Source organism: Camelus ferus, chromosome 26 (assembly GCF_009834535.1).
Source record: "Camelus ferus isolate YT-003-E chromosome 26, BCGSAC_Cfer_1.0, whole genome shotgun sequence".
Lineage (NCBI taxonomy): Eukaryota > Metazoa > Chordata > Mammalia > Artiodactyla > Camelidae > Camelus > Camelus ferus.
The window spans coordinates 14449522-14472367 of record NC_045721.1 but is presented as its reverse complement, the minus strand read 5'-3'; the positions used below and the strand labels follow the sequence as shown (position 1 = coordinate 14472367).

Sequence of the window (22846 nt, the reverse complement as noted above, 5' to 3'; positions counted from 1 at the left end):
CTCCCCCAGTTCTCATACTCCAGGGAGGTGGGGGGAGGGAGGAAGAACCATGGCTTTTTCTTCCTCTGCCTGCGTGTGTCAACCTTGTGCTCAGTATTTACTACTCGGCGTTGCTGACGTTCGACGGCTGTACAGACAACCCCTGTAGTAAGGACAGACTCAGGACACCAGAGGTGGATCTTCGAGCCATCACTTACATGTACACTACGTAGCAGACTGACAGTCCTGATGAATGTTTTTGTTCTACTAGTGATTGTGTCTGAAGTCCTTAACCTTCACCAGTTTATTATGTGTGTAACCTTCCATGTCTGTTTCTGATAAATGGGAACGTAGGTTCACTGCCACCCCCTGGAATCTCTCTCTCTCTGCTTACCCTTCCAGGTTGTTCTCCACGTCACTGGCCAGAGTTGGGTTTGCCATCCATCCCTTAAGCATGGTACTTTCCCTGCTGTCCTCCGTGCCACTGAGGTGTCTGGGGAAATCATTCTTACACAATTAATATAAAATGTCTTCAGAGAATGGGAGACAACAGGAGAGAAGATAGGAAACAAAACAGAATGTTAAGATTATTTTCAAACCAAATGTCTCACTTAGGTTGCAAAATGTGGGCACGTCATAAAAATACGGATGTGTAAACAACTGTAGTTGTGCTCAGTTTGTAGTGATGGAAAGTGTATTTTACTCTGATCAAATAAATAATGCTGGAATATTCAACATGAGATCTGCCTCCTCTGACGTACGTCACTCTCCGAAGTGTTACCCAGCATGGAGCCCTTCTCACAGCACAGGAACCAACGTCACGCCGCCTCTTAACCCACTGCCCAAGAATTCCCAAGGCAACCACAGCATTGGTCCTGGGCTGAAATTTGGCTCACGGAGCTAGATTCAGGTTTTCTTTTCTAAATTCGAAGCTACGTGTATCATTTCTGCTGTACAAGGTAAGAGAATTGGAATAGCTACAGTCTAAATACTTCTGAAGATCGTAAAGAAAAAAAAAACCTAAATGAGGCTGACTCTTCCTTGATTGGTGCATCTAATTTTACCTTGAAAGTTAACCTTTTAAAAACACATGCTCTGGTTCTTACTGAATGTCTGATCTAGAACTACTTTTGAGTACAGCGGTTTAAGAAAAAGTTGACATGTTTTTGATAGCTTCATACGATACAAAGTCCATATATTATTGGACTACATATAACTGCATTTTTAGATTCTCATGCACTGTGGCTGTTGTATCGAACAGAATATTAGGTATTGATGCAAATGTTGCTGCCAACAAGTCCTCCTGGATGTGCATCAAGCCAACTTTAAAAACGAGCCCTTGGCCCATTTTTTATTTTTTACAAAACTTGCTCATTTAATAGAAATGATTATATGACATTGTTTACATATATGCCTTCTTAGTATAAAAACTAGAAGTGCATATACGTAGGTCAGCAATCAGAATACATGCTTTCTGTTAGAGGAGTTAACACTTCTGTTACTAGACCCGGTGACTTCCGTTTAGCTCAGATGTCTGGGTCTGACTCACAAGGCAGGACCTGGGGTTTGGCACTGGACATCGGCCTCAGGCAAAGCAGAAGTCAGAGGAACCCCGGAGCTAGTTGTGTGCACACGTGGGCTTTGCATCAGTCCGTTAGACTTCACTTCCCGAGTCAGGAAAACTCAACAGTGGTAGCTACTGTCGTCTGTCCTCGGGGGTTCTGAGCCGTGCAGATGTAATCGCCGGCGTCGATGGTTTCCAGGTCCTCGACAGTCAGGACACTCTGGGAGATCCTGGTGGTGTGTCCGCGTCCTCGGTGGATCAGCCGCCAAGTGTCTTGAATCGTCACGGGCCTTTCATCCTGTCGAACGACACCACACAGGCTGAAGTGCAGACCACAAGCCACTCTCAACAGCTCCCATTCACTGAACGCTGCTGAGTGTCCCTTTCAACGTGAAAAACACATGCTTCTAAAGGACTGCTTGGTATGCGCAGCTCGTGGGAGGCCTGCCACTGTCTCGTCCGTGGAGGCTGCATTTTTTTCCAAGCAGGGGCTTGAATTTCATTATGCTGTGTGGCTCTCTCGCGCTGCCATTTTCCTCAGTAAGTTTCTACTTAATATATACATTTTATTCTTTTGGAACTCCAAGAATGTGGGACTGGTATGAGACATAAAAAGATGGATAACATTTTCCACTGCTCTCCTGTTGACACTGCCCACCCCTATGCTCAATGGTTCTTATCCACAAAACTTAAAGTCAAGAAGAGGCGCCTAGCACTCACCGTAAATGAGTAAGACCTCCCAATTATTCAGACTTGGGAGAGGGAGACACACGATTAGTCCAGTGTGCCATGGACTCTGGCTGTACCGAGGACAGATAACATGATACGCTGGGTGACATAACCCCTATTTCTAGAAAGTAAGTCACTTTTGAGATGCTTTTTCCAACTTTGACTATTGGAACGTAGTGTTTTCTGGATTAGTTTAACATAATTGTAATATTTATAGTATTACTTAATAATACCCTTTCTGCTTCTCATAATTAACAATGTGGGAAAAAAAAAGCCTCCACTAAAAATTATTAATGTCTTCTAAACGGGACACTTTGAAAACAAGTACCTAGTACCAGGAAAGTACCATCCTCCAGGGAGAGATTTTCCACCAATCCCAGCCCTTAAACCAGAAGTGTGTTGGCTACTGAGTACATCTTAGGAGGCCAAATCTCTTCTGGCAACAAACGGACTATTCCATGCCGGTAGCAAGCAGTTTATTTTCATGAGAAGGCACAGGGGCTAAATGTGGTGGAGTTGTTTTTCATGGAAAGTCTATTTTAAAATGATCTCTGGCCTCACAGCACCTTTTTGAAGGCCTGGGCTTATATGCCCACTTGGTGAGTATCGGCTCAGAGCTCCTAGCCCCAGGGTCCAGCTTGTGGGGAGAGAGAACACTGAAGGTTCCAGAAGGAGGCTGGATTGGCCTCCAAGCAACCCAGAATTAAGATTGGAGATTGAGGCTGCAGGTGAAGAAAGGAGCACCCCCCCCTGCCCCGTCCCCTTCCCTAAGGGTTATGAAGAGGGTATGTCGACTGAATTGCGTAATGGAACCCAGTCACTTTTTTCCTGTCCTGTTAAAAAAAAAAAAGCTGTTTGTAGATACACTGAAGCATCTCATGAGAAAACAAGCCCGGGCCCTACCCTAGCCCCACACCTTTCTCACACTTGCTAAGTTACGGTCCATATCACCGCAGGGGCGGGGGGCGGGGGGTAAGAGCCCGGAACTGAAGCCACCGAGACCGGGCTCGCCTACCTTCTGCCCTGGGTAGATCCACCTGAACTCCACCTCGACGTCCGGCTCCCCAAGGACAGTGCAGAGGACGCTGACGTCATCCCCACCTTTCACTTTGTTGGCCGACGCCGAGATGGTTGTGGACGGGGGGCCCCTGGGAACTGGAAGTGAGCAGGAGACGGAACGAGGGTGAACGCGGTGAGCCCACGGCAGAGACAGGCCAGCAGGCGTGGTGTTCCCCGCTTTGGGCACACGCGGAACTCTCCTGCCGTTCTTGCAGCGTCCCGGCGAGCATCAGGCCCACCCCGTCCGCCACTCGGGGTCTCCTGAGACGCCTCCACCCCGCCTCGGCGGCCCAGAGCGGGGTGGCCACCCGGATCCCCCCAGTCCAGCCGTGACGCCTGTGACTGGGAGACGAGCCCAAAAGGTCTGCCCGGAGCTCACGTGAAGGGAAGGAACAGGTCGAGGGAGAAGGTACTTGGGGGGCAGAGCAAGAGAAAGGAAGGGAGGGCGGCCGAAGGGGTGAAGGTGAGCAGACAGGGACGTGACTGTGCGGCCTCAGAAGGAAGGGAAAGTCTGAATCCCCCGGCGGAGGGACGGTGGCGGGCGGGCCTGTGCTTCCCCGCATTTCGGAGCCCAGAGTCTTCACTGTGCTCAGTGGACTCAAGTCACTTTGACGGCAAAGCAACCTCGTGCCGGGAGCCGAGGCTGCAGCAGCGAAAGAGACAGGTGGTCTCTGAGCCCCGTGGCCTCTGTTCTTGGCGGGGAGGTCGCCCCTCAGCATGTCATCCTGTGGTTAATTTAAAACCTGAGTGCTGGTCAAGCCTGAAGGAGAAGCCCGGAGTGCTCAGGAAGCTCAGGATGGTCTGAGAAGCAGGAAGGGCTTCCCTAAGGATGTTTGCACTAAAACCTAAAGGCTCGGGGGAGGGGAGACGCTGCAGGGAGGGGGGGGGGTGGGGAGGCATGCGAGGCCTTTCAGGCCACACAGGAGATTCTGACTTTGGTTCTAAGAAAAACCACTGAATGGGCTTAACTGGAATTATAATCAGCTACAGTGTGGAAGATGGAGAGAGAAAAGATGGGGAAGAAGACACCACTTGGAAAGGTGTGCATATGGGTCCAAGGCAGAGAAGACAGCTGAACTCTTTCTGCAGCAGGAGGGAGAGAAACAGCAGGATTTGGGTGACTAGATGGAAGAAGTCAGAAGGGCTGGAGGAGCCGGGAGCTGCAGGGCCCTCCCTGGGACGAGGAAGGCCCAGGGGTCAGGGACAGGCCCATGGAGCATCTCAGTGCAGATGTGAGGTAGACAGTTGGACATGGGGAGCTGCCACTCCCAGATTGGGGACACGCCTCCCCCACACCCCAGGAATAATGAGTGACCAGACACACAGCGGAGCGTGCACATGGCGGAGCAGCCCAGGACGAGACTGAGGATGGAGAAAGGTGGCTGAGGGACTCCAACCTGGAAAACCTGGGAGAGGCAGAGAGGGGCCAGGGCTCATGGGAAGGCTCTGGGGAAGCAGGAAAAAATGGGGCAAGGGAAGAGGGGGTTTCATGTGGGCGAGGCAGAGTCTAGAAGGATGGGGACAGATATGAGTCTGCTGGATTTAGTGGCCTGGGAGGTCCTTTAGCCAAAGCTGCTTTGGTGGCGCTGGGGTGACAAAGCTGGGAGGCGTGTGAAAGGGAGGGGGTGTCTGGGTGGAGTGGACGAGGTGGCGGGCGATCCAGGCCAGGGGGCCCCAGGTGGATGGAGACATCACCCTGAAGATGAAGCAGCAAAGACGACAAGGACCCCGGGAGGGGGTGACAGGAGGGGAGATGAGACCACTGGTGAAGCCACAGACCTCAGGGGAGCAGAGGAAACAGGGTGAGAGACTGAGGGTCGGGCAGGGGGACCAACCCCACCTCTGACCTGCCACGGTGGGGAAGGAAGTGTGGCCTGAGGAGAGAGCAGATTTTGTTTAAAACATGATATTCTCATCTGAGAGGATGTTCTGAGAAGAGGCTGGGGGCACTGGACCATTGCTGGTTCATCACACAGAGGCGGTAACAGAGGGAACGTTGGAAGGGATATGGAGGGCACTCAGGGGTGTTGGGTTGGGGTCATGGGCAAGGATGCAGAACATTCGAGAAATGGCAGTGCTGTAAACAAGCCTTTAAGAACAGCACTCTGTGCCTCCTAACTTCCACAGTGATAGGCAGCAGTCCCTGATCCTGACCAGCGGGAAGCGACTGAAGTCTAGGCCCTAAGGGGGAGCAGGCTTACCTTCCGCGTAGAGCAGCTGGTACTTGACGGAGATCTGAGACTTGCCCCCAGCCTCCGCCTTGCAGTAGACCACCCCCTGGTGGTCGGAGTGAGGTTGCAAGTACACAAAGCCTCTCTTGACGTCATAAACGATGTCCGTCCCATTGGCTGGGATCTCCTTGGCCGGGAACTCTCTGTGGAGCGTGACTCTGGCTGACAGGACGGTCACTCGACAAGGAACCACAGCCTGTCTGTCCGGGTTCAAGTAGACAACATCAAAGTAACTGGGAGAAGGTACAAAGATTTCTCCTTTCTCTGCAAGAGGAAAGACACAGGCTTACTTATTTACACGGGAGAAACATTCAGGGCCCAGAGACGAGAGGGTTGGTAAAATCCTCAGAGTCCTGAGTCTCATGAATTGAAAAGGCTACTTTTTAAAATGCTTTTGCTTTTTTGGAAGAAGGACACTCCCTTCCAGCTTCTTAAAGGAAACAAAATAGGTATTAATTAGTTCAAGCCCAAATCGGGCTCATAATTACCCACCAAGGAAGCAGGGAAGGAGACCGACTGCCCTGTGGTCAGAGCTGTTGTAAAACCTGTCGACAATCTGCCGTGTCTCTAGAGAAGTCAGCCCCATGGCCCGCGCTCAGTAACTGCCCGTCGGGAGGGATGGCCAGCTCAGCAGAGCTCTGCCAAGACCGGGCCCTGGGGCTGCTGGCATCCTCACAGCCCTGAGGACCCTGTTCCGGCCAGGGCAATGGGAAGGGAGTCAAGCAGGGACAGACGAGGAACCTGCTTGTCTCGGGTTCTGGGCTCTGCTGGGCCGCCCCTGGGCTGGGGCCCTTCAGCCCGTTTCTTACCCTTCTCCTACGTATTTTGAAATCACCTGCTCGTTCTTCAAGCTGTCAATGATGACACTTGTGTCTTAGAGACATGAGGACTGGGTTACCCACGCTTTCCTCAGGACAGTCGAGGGGCTCTGGATTGGGTTTTGGGGGTGTTGTTCTTTGTTTTGGACGTGGCGTATTAAGTAGTTTGTTTTCTCAGTCATCCTGTGAGAGATGACAGTAGTGGCTGAGAGAAATCTTTGAACTGAATCACACCCCAGCATTTCTTAAATTGTCTCCCTTGTTTTTCTTACAATGTTCCTGAAACAATTCTTGGCTTCCTCCTTCACAAGCTTTCTTTGTGCCATATGATGTTTTGGGTTGGGGACAGGATTCCTGGACATGGCAGCAAATGTCTTCATGGGCCAGAGCTCTCTGGCTCTGAGTGCCACGTTTGCTAACACAGAATCACAGCTCAGTGAGTCTCCGTCTTTTGTAAGACTTTACATCAGGCCAGGTGATTTGTGCCACTTAAAGTGACGTTCAGGTTTGGGCAAGGGCACCTTGATCAACGTTGTACCTCACACCCCCTGGTTCACACAAAGTCCAAGCGCCCTTGAGTGAATCATGTAGTCTCTCTGTGCTTCCACATCCTCATTTGTAAAGAGGAGACTCTGGAGTAGATGGTATTCAAGATCTCTTTTTAGCAAACACTAAATCTAAGGAACTTCTCATTGTCAGATTCAGAAGCAAATTTTGTTTTAGGGTTTTGTAGAGGAATCTGAACCAATGAGCAAAGTCAGTAGAATAAGTGAACAATCTGAATTTCAGAACATGAAAAACAAGGTCTTACTTCCTGCCCTATAATCCATACCTTGAAAGAAGTGACCATACCAGTTGCTTTAACAAACAGAAAAGAATATGTATTTGCAATCAGTAGTTTTCATCTATCCAAGAATAAGTTTGCTCAAGTTTATTTTTTAAATTATAGATTATATATGCCCCCTGCAATTATGCTTATATCTACCCAGATGCATGACAGCATTAAGAAAACAAAACCCATGGAAACGTATATTTCAAGAAGCATTAGCGTTAGTAGGCTAAAAGCTAAAATCCAAATTATAAGAGTCCACATCTAGTAAAGTGCCCGTTACTGTGGTTTTACCACATACATGAATTGGAGCCCATGCCTTTGACCTTGAGGAAGCCCTACCGTCATGTCCTCCTTGGCATGGGTGCTGGTTACATGTGTACGTTCACTTGAGGATAATTTACTGAGCTGTAGAATTGATTTCTGTATTTTCCTTTGTATGTGTTATACTTTAATAAAAATTTATGGGGGGAACCATCTGAGAGCCTCCTGGATAAAGAGCAAATATAATGTGGCAGTTGCTTAATCCAAAATTGCACAAATTAACAACAGTCAAAAGAAGCTTTAGTGTTTGCGGTCAAATTCCAGGAAACATACATTTCTCTGTGTGGGTTGAGGGAAGCATATGCTCTGAAAGAATCCAGAGCTCATAGCAGGAAGCTCAGCCTCTGTAAAAGCCCATCTTGGTTTTCCAAACTCATCCAATGCCTGAAAAGACAAATTGCTCCACCCTATACTGAAACTCCAACTGGCCTCTTAACTCAGTGCCGAGGAATGATAAAATGGTATGTCAGGTCACATCCCGATCCAGGTCTCTTGAAAGTTCAATTAAGTATTAATTCTTTAGCTTTCCTCTGAGTCACAAAAGGGCTTCCATAAATTAAGAAAGAGGATCCTCCTCCAGAACTCAGAGAGCCTATAACCCTAATGGGACCCGCTGAGGGGAGGTCTTCAGCTCAAAATCTCAGCTCCAAAACCCGGTATTTGGAGAAGACATGACAGCGCTAATCATGGCAAAGAGTCTTCATTCTGCAATTTGAAATGTGGTCTCAGTCCTTGCCTGGAAGAACAGGCTCTCATCAGTCTCAACGAGTTGCGTCTCCCACTGCTGCTTCCTGGGCTGGGGTAACACTAAGGTCAGGTGGACCCTTCTGGGTGGCACGTTCCAGAATGAGGCTCAGAAAGAACAGCCTGTGAACAGCCGTCAGCAATTCTGACAGCACCAGGTCTGCTAGCTCGTGTCTATCAATCTGTCTATCACCGTGTCTTAAAAATGGGTCAAGACAGTAAGAGCACTGGACCCTGGATCAGAAAAACAGGGTTTGACTCTTTACCCCAACACTTCAAGTCGTGGAACATGGAACAAGTCTCCTCGCCCTGCTGCATCTCAGCTCAGCATTATTATTTTGAAAACAGAGAAAATTAAGTAGCTTCTACTTATTTCCTCCAGATGTTATGGAAATGAAATGAGACAGATGTGCCTGCAGAATTGCAGAGTGCTCTGCTCTCTGGGCAGGAAGAGAAGATGCATGAGCTCTGGCAAAGGCATTCACTAACGGCCAGGGCATCAGGTCATCTGAGTCACAGGCCTCAGTCACTGAAGGTCTAAAGGTGGATGGATTCAGGATCTGGGCAAATCTCATGACCACCCCTGCCCAGACACTAAAAACGCCTTCTGGCTTCACCTGAAATGCCTTGGACAAAGGCAGCACCAGCAGGTGATATTTGGAAGATTCCTGACCTTTGAACTTTGTTGGACAACGTCGTCCCCCTAACTTCAGAGCTGAGACATCTAGGCGGAGGAAGGAGGCTGGCAGCCTACTCTGCAGAGCCTGTTTCTCCAAGTGCAGCTTCAACATGGCCAACACAGACCTGGCCCTGCAGCGATGGGCAGAGTCCCCTCTGACCTGCACGCCTTCAAAGGGGCACCTCGCTTAGGCTCAGGGACAAGGACTGGAGCCACAAGGGTCCCGGCCAATTGCACTCATGCAAACAAATGCGAGGCAGCCTTTAGCCAGGTGTCTGTGACTATGAAGGTTCCAGAAAGGAGCTCATCCTAGATTCTGAGCCGTAGTGACAAGGTCCGCAGCAGTGCTGTCCCGTGGAGCGCTCTGGGATGATGGTGATGTCCTCTGTCTGTGCCGTCCAGCGGGCTAGCCCCTGGCCGCACGGGGCAACAGGGCACTCGAAACTTGGCAAGTGCCACTGAGAAACAGAGTTTTTAACTTCGTTTATTTTCACTTAATCCCCATTTACATTCAAATAGTCACACAGGTATGGTGGCTACCATACTGGACAATGTGGGCACAGACTGGACTCAGACAGTACAGCCATTTACGTGCAGTAGGACCTGAAAGACTGACTTCATCTTTCTAAACCTCAGCTTTCCCACTGGGAGGGAAAAAAGGAAATGATATTCTACTTACCCAGAAGGGCTAGCGAGAGACTTACGTGAGATAACTGGCCAACAGAGAGTGCCCTGATTGTCCTTACTTGATGGGCAGCAGATGGTGGGAACCTTTACTACGGGCCAAGCCCAGAAGTGTGACGAGTTCCGCTAGGGAGCAAACCTTTTACCTGTAAAGAAGATGTAGGTGGAGCCGGTCTTGGCCTCGTCCCTCCTGCACACGTAGCCGGTGCAGAGCTGCCCCCAGCAGCTGAACTCGCCGGTGTCGGCCGCGGTGGAGTTGACTAGGGTCAGCTGGCCGTAGCGCTCGTGCTGCTTCACGCTGTCGGGAGAGCAGAGCTGTCGCTCCTGGCCGGGGCCTGGCGCCCGCCCCCCCTGCCCCTGTCCGCACGCATGGAGCCCCGGTGGCCCCGGGCACGGTGCACCAACCCATCAAAGACTGTATCATGGGGCAGAAGTGTGTGGGGAGGGGAGGTGGGGGAGGCAGAGAGAAAAGCCTTTCCTAGGAGGAAGCAATAAATGACAAGTGTGTTTTCTAAAGAGAGGACGTTCTCTTGGACCTCAGAACTGGGGTTTCCTTAAGTCAGATCACTGGTGTGTTGCAACTCAGCCCCACACTCAGCCACAAAGCCTCGGCGGGCATTTTGCTTTCAGTGCTCATTTCTAAAGAGTTTATTTAAACCGCAGGCAAGAGGAATGAAAGCACACAGCATTACCCAGGATGCAAAACCTCTTTGATCTGGTAAGTCTCTGAATACAAGCCTGGAACTTTCAAGATGCTACATTATTCTGTTAAAAACATCCCTTTAGGGGGAAATACGCACTGGTTACCAGGATGCCGAGCCGCAGTCATGCAGCCCACCTCTGGCCAAGTATTTAGAGCTTTGGGGCGCCTGAATTCCTCCTCTGGCCTCGCACTATTATTTCTACTTTTATTTCTCACTGTTTCTCTCTTCTTTTTAATCTCATTGGATGTGAATGTATTTGCAAACCCCTTCAGATCCTTTTTGACATGAGAGGAGACATAAATATTTATTATTACTGAACACCAGTATTAACCAATCATCATGGTAGTTCATTGTATTATATTGTGTTAGGAACCCAGATGTGTCGTCCTTGGGACAGATCCCCCCCACAACCACCCCCAGGAGCCTCAGCGCGTGAGGATGCCAAACCAGTTTTAATCTGAGGATGCATCTTCACCCCTCTGGGATGCACATGCTTTCCCGATGTGGTCGAGAATCTCCTGTTGCAGGCTGCAGTAACCCCAGGAGGGTCACCACTTTAAATTTAGCACACAGCAAAACGTCTGGCTGGCTGGTCTTAAACACAGCCTGTTCTGCTCACTGCTGAATAGCTGCCCTGCCCACCAGTCTGCCAGGAGGTGCCTCTGTACTCCCACTCCGTCAACTGCCTCCTTTCAACCGAACGGAAATCTCTCCTCCTTCAGGAAGCTTCTAATTAGAACCAACTCAGATACCTCCCCGCTTTCTCCCAGGGACATCAGTGGCTCTGTGTTCTCACCCCTCGGACACTCCTGGCTTCCTGTTATTACAGTGGATGGTGAAGACTTTGAGGGCAGGGGCTGTGCCGTATTTGTTTGATATTCCCTTGAGCAACAAATCTGTGCACAGTACACAGTAAAGATTCTCCAGAAACGAATAGATTGGAATGAAATTGAACAGTGTTGGAACTGGAAAGAAACTTAAAAAGCAGGAATCTAGTTCCCAATTTTGCAAATGAGGAACCGGGGTCTCAGAAGGCAGACGTGACTTCCCTGAGACCCACGGCTGGAGAACAGCTGAGCAAAAGTGTCTTCCTCAAATCAGTGAAGTATGTACCGAGTACCAACTTGTTCGATGATAAAATGCACAGTGCTTCATGCCCCGCCTGGCTCACTGTATTACCCTCATTATACCTCAATGACATGGAATTGCAGGTTGGGAGCAGTTACTGTAAATACTACACCACCAGTGACAGATACACACCCCCAACCTTAGGGGTGGCTGCATCACTGCAAATAAAAACCAGTGGACTGCTAGGATATTCCAGTCCAGTTGAGGAGCTAAAACGAATACACCTGAAACGATCAGAGAACAAGTAAAGTGATGCTTACACCAAGAGCAGTGGGGATTCTCAAAAGGGATTCACTGCTGGGGCTGAAGAGGTTGAAGGCAGCTTCAAGGAGGAGGTGGGGGCTGAGAGGCAGTGGGCTCGCCTGGAGGTAGCTGCCCCACTCACTTCCCGGCCGTGTCCCCGGTGGGGAGAGCCACTCAGCACTGACTCAGGGACTTCATGTGTTAAGTACAGAATGAGGTGGAGGAGGGGTCGGAGTCACGTGGCAAATGGCTGAGAAGAGCGAGAGGGGTACATGTTTCACTCACCAGGCAGCGATGACCACCCTCAGTTTTGGGGGTGGGAGGCGAGGGGCCCACCTCAGCCAGGGCCCAAGTGTTGAGAACAGGCAGGCAGGGGAGGGAGGGGAGAGGCTGAGAGGCCGTTGTCGCTGTCACTAGGGTGAACAGCAAGCGCCGGGGTCAGGCGGGGGCGCCGGCAGTGGAGTGGAAGCAAATACAAGGCGTGCTTTCTCAGGGAAGATTTATGACAGGTTGGGTGGAAGAGGTGGGGAAAAGACACATCAGTAATGACCACTCAATCTGTACTTCCAAGTGATGGAAAGAATGGGGTTTTAACTAAAATGGAATCGCTGACAAGAGAAAGGAGAGACTGGGGTCGGCCAAACAGATCACTACTGAAGATTCTGACTTGGTGATGCGACGTGGGTCCTGTCAGCATGGACGTCCTGTGCGTGGTTGGAAGGCCTGGCACAGAGGAGGTCAAGCAGCTCTAGGTTTGTATCTAGGGGAGTTGTGTACAGGCTGTGCAAGCAGAAGCTAAAAGAATCAATGATGTCAACAAGGAAAAGTGGACGAGAAAGAAGGCTTGTCACAAAACCCGGAGCCAAACTAGGGGCCAGCAGGGCAGGAAGAGGTAGAGCGAGGGGAGAAGACGAATCAGGAAAGGGGAACTTCAAGGAGAAAGACTCAAGAAATTGCTGGTTAACAGTGTCAGATGCCTTTAAGAGAGATTCATGACCACACAGACACACACACACACACACACACACTTCATCTGGCAGAACGAACATCTTTGGCAACTAAAAGAGCAATTTCAGCTGTGAGGAGGGAGCTGGATCTCAGAAATAAAAGATAAAGAGGTGGAGAGAAAACAGGGTGAAAATCTCCCCAGCTGGACCACAGGATCTGGCAACACTCCCTGTAGAGCTCAGAGCTCAAGTCAGTCGATAATAAATGTACTGAGCAACTTCCGTGGCCCAGCATTTACCAGCCCTGTAGAGACAGAAAGTGTATGATGCTGTTCCTACCAGGAAAGAAACTTCTATGAGCACATAAAAATGTAGCACTGGGGGTAACCCTCCTGCCACCAGGCTGTATCTTTAGCAGGATTGGGGGTGGAAGGAAGGAAATGCACTGGAAAACATTTCTGGATTTTTCCACCCCCTCTTCTATGCAAACAATATAAAACAGGAAACAAATTATTTAGCAGGATTACAGCTGAAATGCCTGGATTTAAAACATCCATTTCCACTGATGGCCTCACACGGTCCAGGCAGCCAGCTGTCAGAGGGGTTGGAATGTGACGTCAGGCCTCTTTGCACCAGGAGATGCAGATGAGGACTCACTGAGCCCTGCAGAGCACAGAGCCCTGTCCAGAGGTGCTTTGACCACAGCCCCTCCCCTTTTCCTGTAACTCCTTCACAAATCCCCAGGGATGGAAGAAGTGGAGAATGCAAAGTTTGAGTGGAGCTTTTAAAAAGAGTGCTGCAACAAATTGCACACCACTCCAAAAGAAAAAAAAAAAGTATAGTTAAGCAGAATTTACATCAACTGGAGGCAGCTCTGAACACCCCAGCACATCAGCTCACCCCAGGTCTTCTTCCAAACCAGCACTTCCAGACCTGACCCATGGTGAACTCTGCTGGAAAAGTCCAGGTTTCAAAGAGTGTCCAAAATACTGTGTGTATATGTGTCTTCCAGTGGGCTTCCTGGCCTTTACAAACACAGAGTCAGTTCCTATCAGTGGAGGACTGAAGCTTCCTGTGTGTCACCCAGCCCACTCTCTCCTGGAGGGGACTATGTCATGGGATGGCACCAAGGAGGGGACTGATGGCTCCCACAGTCAGGGACCACTGTGCATCTCACCTGGGGCAGTGACCAGGTGATAATGGTGGGGTGGGGCGTGCTCCCGCCCTTCCCCCAGACTCTACAAGACAAGCGCAGGAGGTGAGCCCTGGGTTCCAAGATAATCTGTTCACTGGTTCCATAAATACTTAAATTAGTGCAAATCAAGTGGGAGGTTCTGGAGTGGAGAGGCAGGGACGCAATGATGTCCAAAGAGTTCCCTGCTCTCAGGTTCCCCTACACAAAGCACCCAGGGAGTTCCAAGGAGGGTAAGCAGGGAAAGCTTTGAGACTGGGGGAGTTTCAGGGCGCACAGACAGGGCACATGCACTCCAAGGGAAGGAGACCCTTGAAAGGAGACCAAAGGCAGGTTCTGGGCATCATGAAGGGAGTGTGACTGGACGGCTGGTGGGCAGAGGACTATGGTGAGACGCAGTGGTCACATAAGGCATAAGATCATGGACGCTGGAACCACACCGATAGGATTCAAATCCCAGTTCCACCACAACCTTCAGACTCCTGAGCTAGAGCTCACGCCTGCCAGTCTGGCTAACCTACCCCTCCAGACTCTAGGGACAACAACCATAGAGTGCTGGGCGTTCCACTAAGCTCTCCTAGGAAGTTCAAGGCTTAGAACACCGCACAGAGTACATGCTCAACACATTTCAGACACTGTTACTGCAATGGGCCTCACAACCACATTAGGATGGAGGTACGATTTTTCCCCTTTTACTGATGAAGACACCGAAACTTACAGAAGTACTTTAGCCAACATCTCCCAACTATAAATGGTAGAGCTTCTAATCTGGTGTCTCACAGACTCAGGTTATGGATGTTTATAAATGAAAAGGAAAGGAATGAATTTCCATCCTACCGAAATGAAACGAACAGAAGGAATTCTGACTGAGATGTTGCCTCTATCTAGTTCATAAATCCTGTTCAATATGGTTGTACATCCGTCCCACCTCCCCCAAAAAACAAACCTCTAGAAGATCTGACTAAATTAGCCCAGTATTTTTTGTAATACCCCATTTTCTATTTGAATGGACACCTAGCCATTCAGCAAGTGACTGATGGAAAACAAGGGCAAGGGCCGCAAGCCAACCAGTTATTAAGCATCCGCCAAATACCGGCAGCACCCAGGGTGCACGTGGCTTCCTCTCAATCCCATGAGGCGGTGGTGAGGAAGCTACTACCAGTAATTAAAATCTAAGTAGTGCTTAATATGTGGTAAGGGATTGTAAGCCCTTTGCATGTCTGGACTGATTTGATCCTCGTAACAGCTCTTGAGAGGCGGGAGCCATTATATGCCCATGTCTCAGATGAGCCAACTGAGGTTAGGTAACTTTCCCAAGGAAGTGTTGTAACGAGGTGTTGGTGATATAGTGGTGAGTACAGCTGCCTTCCAAGTAAATATTGAAGCCACAGGAGAAGTAAAGGCCGATTTAAATAACTTTCCCAAGGCTACCCAAGTATGTGATTCCAGACTCTGATGATTCCATTGCGTACAACAGAAAGGTAAGGAGAGAGGGGGAAAGATGGTCCCACACCCTCCTTACTCAACATTCGTGTCACATGCACAGGTTAATTCTCTAGCTTCTACCACATACAAGGAATGGTGCCAAGCATCAGGGAGATAAAGATTTCATATTTGCTTGTCATGTTTCAAGTGTGTGTACAGTGCCTGTGTTTATTCTAAAGCCCCTTTTAACAATGTGTCAGAAAAGAACTGCCTCATCAGATGCCGGGAATGGGGCCACATCGACAGAGTACAAGTCCTGGCTCAAACACATCAAAGGTCCATAGTTTATGATTTTAAAAGAAGATGAAAAGAAATATGTATGAGGAATGAGTGGAGAGACAAATGTGCAGATGGAGGAACTTCAAAGTGAATGTAGTTCCAGTGTCAGAAATTAAGCTGAAATTCCTTTATCTACCTATGTATCTAACTACCAATCTACCTACCTACCTACCTACCTACCCATCCATCCATCCATCATCTGTTTCCATGTTTGAATACTATCCAAGGACCTACTCAAAACCCTTGCAATATAACTGCAGAATTTCTATCCCAACAACAGTTTATGTGAGTGAATGTGAAATGTGACCTGGGTCTTTTCTACGACAATGACTTATGCCAGATTCTTCTGTGTTGTTTAAAAAGACCTCACTGTAGGCATTTTTCAGCTCTTCCACAGGAGCTCACATACATGATGTCCCTTCAGCCCCGCCAGCCTCTCTCCCTCCAGGTCCTTTTCTGGACCCTGACCGCACTCTGACCACTGTACTAGAATGTTCCCTTCCTCTTCTCACTCCACCTCTTCCAGCCTGCTAACAGCATCCCTTCTTTTTGCCTCTCTGGCCAACCCATCTGGCTTCCTTACAAAGGATCTTCCTCCTTCAGAGATTTCTCAGATCCTGGGAAAATGAGGCACGGATGTCTCTTTGACACCACAAGCCCAAACCAGGCCTGATGCAGCAGAGATTAACGAAACAGAACACCCCGTCAGGCCACCTAGGATAACGGCCTTAAGATGTGCAGAGCCTGTCACCCAACAATTCCATTTATAGGTATAAATCATTGCTACCTAGATGTTTACTGCAGCCATGACTGTGACGGTAAAAAATGGGAAATAATCTAAGATTTCAACAATAGAGACTTAATTAAGCATATTGTGGTATTACAGCCATAATATTGAAAAATATTCATGATATATTAGGGAAAAATTAATCAATAAAGAGCTTGTACATTTTGATTCAATTTTTTAATATATAAAAGTAAAACTGGGGGAAGGGTATAGCTCAGTGGTACACTATGTGCTGAGCTTGAATGAGGTCCTGGGTTCAATCTATAGTACTTCCATTAAAAAATTTTTTTTAAATCTAATTACCTTAAGGAAAAAAAAGTAAAACTGGAAAACTATTCTACAGTGCTGACAGCATACCTCGGGAATTTTCTGTGACCTCTTCCTTCTTTGTACTTGACCTGTAAAGATTCTAACTTTTAAAATTACACGAGCATGTGTTATTTCATAAAGTAAACAAGAACCATCAGAAAAGCAAAATGAGTTAAACCACTTACAAAACTGCAGGACAGATGTGTACCATGAATGCCTCATTTGTACTTTAAAAATCTGGAGGTGAGTTTTTTATTGTGCTGTCTTTTTAGAATGTGGATTTTGAAAAGGCAGGACCAGCAGCAATTCTGGAGGTCTAAAAATTTAGTATATTATTTTGCTCTGATTAATAAAAATACTGCCATTTGGAGTGTAAAAAATAACATAAAAAACTGAATGCAGTGACCTTGTTCTCAAACCTGCCCTTCCCTGCCCGGGCTGCGCCACCCCCTGAGCTTAGCCCTGGGTTTCATTCAGCTCCCTCTCACCTGGTCCCCAGTGCTGGACCTCCCTATTCCTCATCATGGAGCCACAGCTCCACCTGCCACTATGCTGAACCTCGAATTTCTGCTGGTCCTGCTGTTTGTAAATCCACGTGCTAAAAAGGCAACACAATATAAAAGTCACCTCCAGATTTTTCAAGTACAAGTGAGCCATCCCTGATTATACATTTACAGGGCATCCATTCTGCAGTTTTGTAAGTGATTTAACTCATTTTGCTTTTCTCATAGTTTTTCTTATGACAAAAATAATATTTGCTCATTTAATTTAGAAAGTTAGAAACTCTATAGATCAGTTTAAAAACAAAAAGGTCACTGGAAATTCTAAGATACCCTGTCAACACTGCAGTGAGGGATCTTCCAGTTTTATCTAGATCTTGATCTCAACATCGACACGACGTCTCTTTTTCATTCCTCACGTTCTATCAGCCTATAAGCTGATCCTTCTAGAAAAAAGTCTCCTCCATTCCCTTCAAATGCTCTACAAAAACATCGAAATACCTGTATTCAGAAACCTATAAGACACTGATGAAAGAAACTGAAGATGATACCAACAGATATAAGGTATGCTGTTGGATTGGAAGTGTTAATATAGTTTAAATGATTATACTATGAAGTAATCTACAGATTCAATGCGATCTGTATTAAAATACCAACAGCATTTTCAACAGAGCTAGAACAAGTAATTTTACTTTTGCTATTTTATTTTTTTTGGTGGGGGGAGGTAATTAGGTTTGTTTATTCTTAGGGAAGGTACTGGGGATTGAACCCAGAACCTCATGCACACTAAGCATGTGCTCTACTACTTGAGCTATATTCTCCCTACTAGAACAAATAATTTTAAAATTTGTACAGAAACACAAAAGAACCTGAATAGCCAAAACAATCCTGAAAAAGAAGAACAGAGCTGAAGGAATTATGCTCCCTGGCTTCAGACTATACTACAAAGCCACAGTAATCAAAATAGCACAGTATTGGCACAAAACCAGACACATGACTCGATGGAACAGAATAGAGAACCCAGAAATAAACCCACACTCTTATGGTCAATTAATCTATGACAAAGAAGATACAATGGAGAAAAGACAGTCTCTTCAATAAATGGTGCTGGGGAAACTGGACAGCTGCCTGTAAAAGACTGACATTAGAACATTCTCTAACACCACATTCAAAAATAAACTCAAAATGGATTAAAGACCTAAATGTAAGACCAGATGATACAAAACTCCTAGAGGAAAACATAGGCTAAACACTCCTTGACATAATTCACAACAGTATTTTTCTGGATCTGTCTCCTAAAGCAAAAGAAATAAAAGCAAAACAAAAACCAAAAAGGACCTAATTAAACATAAAAGCTTTTGCACAGCAAAGGAAACTATCAACAAAATGCAAAGACAACCTACCGAATGGGAGAAGATATTTGCATAAATGATATGACCCAGAAGGGGTCAATATGCAACATACATAACCAGCTCATACAACATTTTTAAAAAACCTGATTAAAAAATGGGCAGAAAAACTGAATAGACATTTTTCCAAAGAGGACATGCAGATGGCCAACAGGCACATGAAAAGATGCTCAACATCACTAATCACCAGGGAAGTGCAAATCAAACCACAATGAAATATTACCTCACACCTGTCAGAATGGCTATCATCAAAAAACCCCCAGAAAACACAAGTAAATAATGGTGAGGATGTGAGAAAAAGGGAATGTAAACTGGTGCATCCACTGTAGAAAACAGTATGGAGTTTTCCCAAAAAACTAAAAATAGAACTACCATATGACCCAGAAATTCCACTCCTGGGTGTGTATCTTTAAAAAATGCTAATTCAAAAAGATATATGCACCCCAATGTTCATAGTAGCATTATTTACATTGCCAAGGTATGGAAGCAACCTAAATGTCCATCAACATATGAGTCGATAAAGAAGATATGGTAGACATAGACAATGGAATACCATTCAGCCATAAAAAAGAATTAAATTTTGCCTTTGGCAGCAACATGGATGGATTTGGAGGGTATTATGCTAAGTGAAATAAGTTAGACAGAGAAAGACAAATATTGTATGTTATTACCTCTATGAGGAATCTAAAAAGTACATCAAACTAGTGAATAAAACAAAAAAACAGATTCACAGATACAGAGAACAAACAAGTGGTTACCAGCAGGGAGAGGGGAGGGGAGACAATATAGGGGAGTAAGGGATTAAAAAAAAGGGTTATTATGGGATTATATGAAATGGTGTGTGTGAAACTTTTGAAAATTGTAAAGCACCAAAAAATTGAAGGAATCTTTCATTCAATTAAAAAAAAAGTACTTTCCTAAAAACCATCATATTATTGCCTCCAGCTTTACATGAGCAGTGACCAGTGTGCACAGAATTGAATGACGCCATCTTTGGCATTCCAGACTCCCACGCTCTCCCAATACCTCCATCGTGGACCCTCCTCTCCATCCAATTCAGCTCCTCACCGACTCCAGACATACCAGCTCATCTCAACCCTAGCCCTCCAGCCATCTCTGCCTCTGAAAGGTTCTCTTCTTTTTCCATCAGACCTAAACCTGGTTATTCTTCTGAGTTCTATTCATAGGAAGATCTTTGATGTTTGGTGGTACTTGTAAAATGATGGTTAAGACCATGCACTCAGAAGTTAGATTTCCTTGGTTCAAATACTGCCTCCACCACTTACTGGCTCTATGACCTTGAGCAAGTTACTTAATTTTATTGTGTTCAGTTTCCTCATCTGAGACAGGGAGATAATAATCGTCCCTACCTTCTAGGGTGGTTATGAGAATTAAGTTCGTTAATAAATGGACAAGGTCCTAGACGGATGCTGGCATAGATCAGTGCTCATCTGTGAAGGTGCTGTTGGGGCTGCCCTAGTACACACTGGTCTAAGCTCCTTCTCACACCCTGCACTTAATGCCCTTATCACTGTGTGTGTGTGTGTGTGTGTGTACACTGCTTTGTAGTGTGCAACCTTTCAACTCCCTCTTATATTTCTCTAGTGAAATGATCCCTCTCTAAGCTGGTGTCAGAAATGTGTCTCATGCTTGCCTGTATCCCCCCACCCCACCGCCTGCCACATGGCATAATGTGATGCAGACTGCAGTTCTAGGTGACTGTGTGCAGAACAGAATAGAATTCAACCAATGAAACTGAGTTGAATAACTTGTCCAAGGGGGTATTGCTCCTTGGCCCCCACGTCATCTAATACAAATTAAGCACAAGTGACAAGGATCATTTTGAACCCAGAAGGGACCTTACAGATCAGCTGGTTGGATCCTGCATTTCACAGAGATCAGGTGACTCACCCAAGGTCACACGGCCAGTTAGAGTCAGAGCTGGGAAGGGAATCCCCGCGGGGGCTAGAAAGGAGTCTGACAGGCTTCCCACGGTGCATTAGAAGGAAGCATGTGTCCACTGTTTCAAACACATAACCAAATCCTGCACAAATCAGTGACCCGGAGGAAGTCTGCGAGTGATGGCAAGAGGTAACTTAGCAGGCGTGCGCTTGCCACGTAGACACACTCACAGAAATAACAACTGAATCACTGCCACTGCTGTCATTTAATTTTGACGAGGTCATCTTTTAAACTTGGCCGCCATAGGATTCTGATGTATAGGAGTTATTTATGTTAACGACTCATATTATTACATTTCTGGCAATTCTAATGTCGCTGTATAGAGTAAGGCCATCAGCCATTCTCTGGGGAGGTGGGGTGGTCACATGAGAAAAACTTTCCCCAGCTCTGCTTAGCTGAGTGCTCACGGCCACATCTCCAGGGAAGAACAGGCCCCGGAGGAGGAGTGACCGAAGACAATGGAGCCAGCCGCCACCACCCTCGTCAGGAAAACAAGCTGTGGGCACTAACGGGCTGGCATTCGGCCACAGTGAGTGTATTGTGGCCCAGCTATAATAGTGAATGCACAGGCCGCAGGCCGGCCCCATTCGTACCTAGCACAACGAATTCACAGCAGAGAGCGATGCGCCAAACCTCCCACCTTGTCCACATATTCAAGGCGCCCACCCATACCGACGCCCCCTTGCATGGTGTATCTTCTGAGCAAACATCAGATACCTAAGAAATAGACAGCTTTCTCGGTGGAGAGAACAGAGGGGTGCTGGGAACTAAGTTCAAGTCTAATTTACTTTCACTAAAAGCTGTGCCAACTTGAGAAAGCCCCTCACTGGGGGTCTAACCTAATTGCTTGTAAAACATAAGGTCCAGGCCAGATCGGGGGTCCCCCGAGCTGACTGCACGTCACAGTCCTCGGGGAGGTTTTACGCTCCTCTGCTTGGCTCTTCTCTCCACATCTCTCACCTTCTCCTCCAGGTCTGGTCTCCTACAGTCAGTAACCCATCACTCAGTGAATCAGGCTGCCTTTCCAGCCCATGCTGTCCTCCCCCTCTCTCCCCCCACCGCTCCGCACACTCGCACTTGACCGCAAGCCATCCGTTATTGCTCTGTGACTGTGGCTGGTGTGTGTGCCATTTATTCCTCCAGCTCGTAAGGCACTTGTGGTCGGGACCACTTCTGTTCTTTTTCACATATACCTTTCTGACTTAGTGGGCCGACTTTATGTGTAAAGTAAGCTAACAGTTATTCCGCCTGTTCATCTCAAGTTGGGACACGTCCTGCCGTCGCCCCATCTGCATGGATATGGAAAGCTCCTGTCCTCTGCCTCTTCCCCCAGATGCCCACCAGCTGATGCCACATCACAAGCCATCCCATGAGCCACTTGTGTAAACTCAAGGTATGAGAGCCTGTTCTCTTGTGTCAACTTTGGTTGGTGCACAGGGTCCCCTAGCCCGGCCTTGTCCCAGCGACTAAGTCAAGTTCATAAAGGGGAGAAGGTTGTTACAGGAAAGGGCCAGCTTTCACTGTGTGATCTCCCCTCCATGGCGAGTGGGACACCAGAGGGGACCTGCGTGCTGAGAGGCGGGTGGGGTTGTGCATCGGGCTTCAGGCAGCAGGACCTGCTCTGAAAGGCAGGGTCCAGGGCAAGCCCGGGTCCAGTCCGAAAAGCAATCTGAGCAGGGGCTCTGGCTAAACAAGCACCAAACATGATGAGATCTCAGGATCCTGAGGCCCCGGGGCAGAGCGAGCAGGCTGGGAATGTAGGCTGGGAGGCGACACGCAAAGCTCTGGCAGATTCCCAAGGGCAGTGACTTTGCACTGTCCCCTCTAGAACCGGCCGTGTGGGTGGCTGTTGCTGTTGAGGGAGCCAAGCCCAGAAACTGGAGGCAAAGCTCTGACATCTCAGTTTTGCTGTTTTGTTTTGTTTTGTTTTCCTACAACGTGCCATTCCATAGGGCTATATACCGGGGGACACGAAATTTCCTATTTTATATCTTCTCCTCTATTCCTCTTTTCTTGCTTCCTCCTCTGACATACCTTCCAAAATGGTTTTATTGACATTTTGCATATTTAAAGAGTTGCAGCCAAATTATCATGCTACAGTTAACAGCCCGTTTTCATTTTTGTGAATTAAATCCCAGACCTCACCTACATATGTACACATTTTTTAAAGCAGGGTTTCACTCATAAAATACACGCAACCACTTCCTGTTATACTGTACACAATGTTCCATTTTGCAACAGTTCAAATTTATCATAAAAAA

The 22846-nt window shown here is 47.5% G+C and overlaps 1 protein-coding gene across 3 annotated transcripts in view; it reads right to left on the bottom strand.

The window, feature by feature from the left end:
- Positions 1-1299: 1299 nt before the first annotated feature.
- Positions 1300-22846, bottom strand: part of PDGFRL (platelet derived growth factor receptor like) — a 37861-nt gene continuing 16314 nt past the window's right edge. For 2 of the 3 annotated variants that reach the window (XM_006192878.3, XM_032468633.1), the window contains exons 3-6: positions 9787-9938; positions 5533-5826; positions 3288-3427; positions 1300-1841 (exon numbers count right to left, since the gene is read on the bottom strand). In XM_006192878.3, the coding sequence (XP_006192940.2) occupies positions 1653-1841; positions 3288-3427; positions 5533-5826; positions 9787-9938 (775 nt within the window). In that variant the 3' untranslated portion in view covers positions 1300-1652. Of the gene's footprint in view, positions 1842-1911; positions 2140-3287; positions 3428-5532; positions 5827-9786; positions 9939-22846 lie in introns of those variants that run through there. The other variant, XM_032468635.1, reaches the window with a different exon arrangement.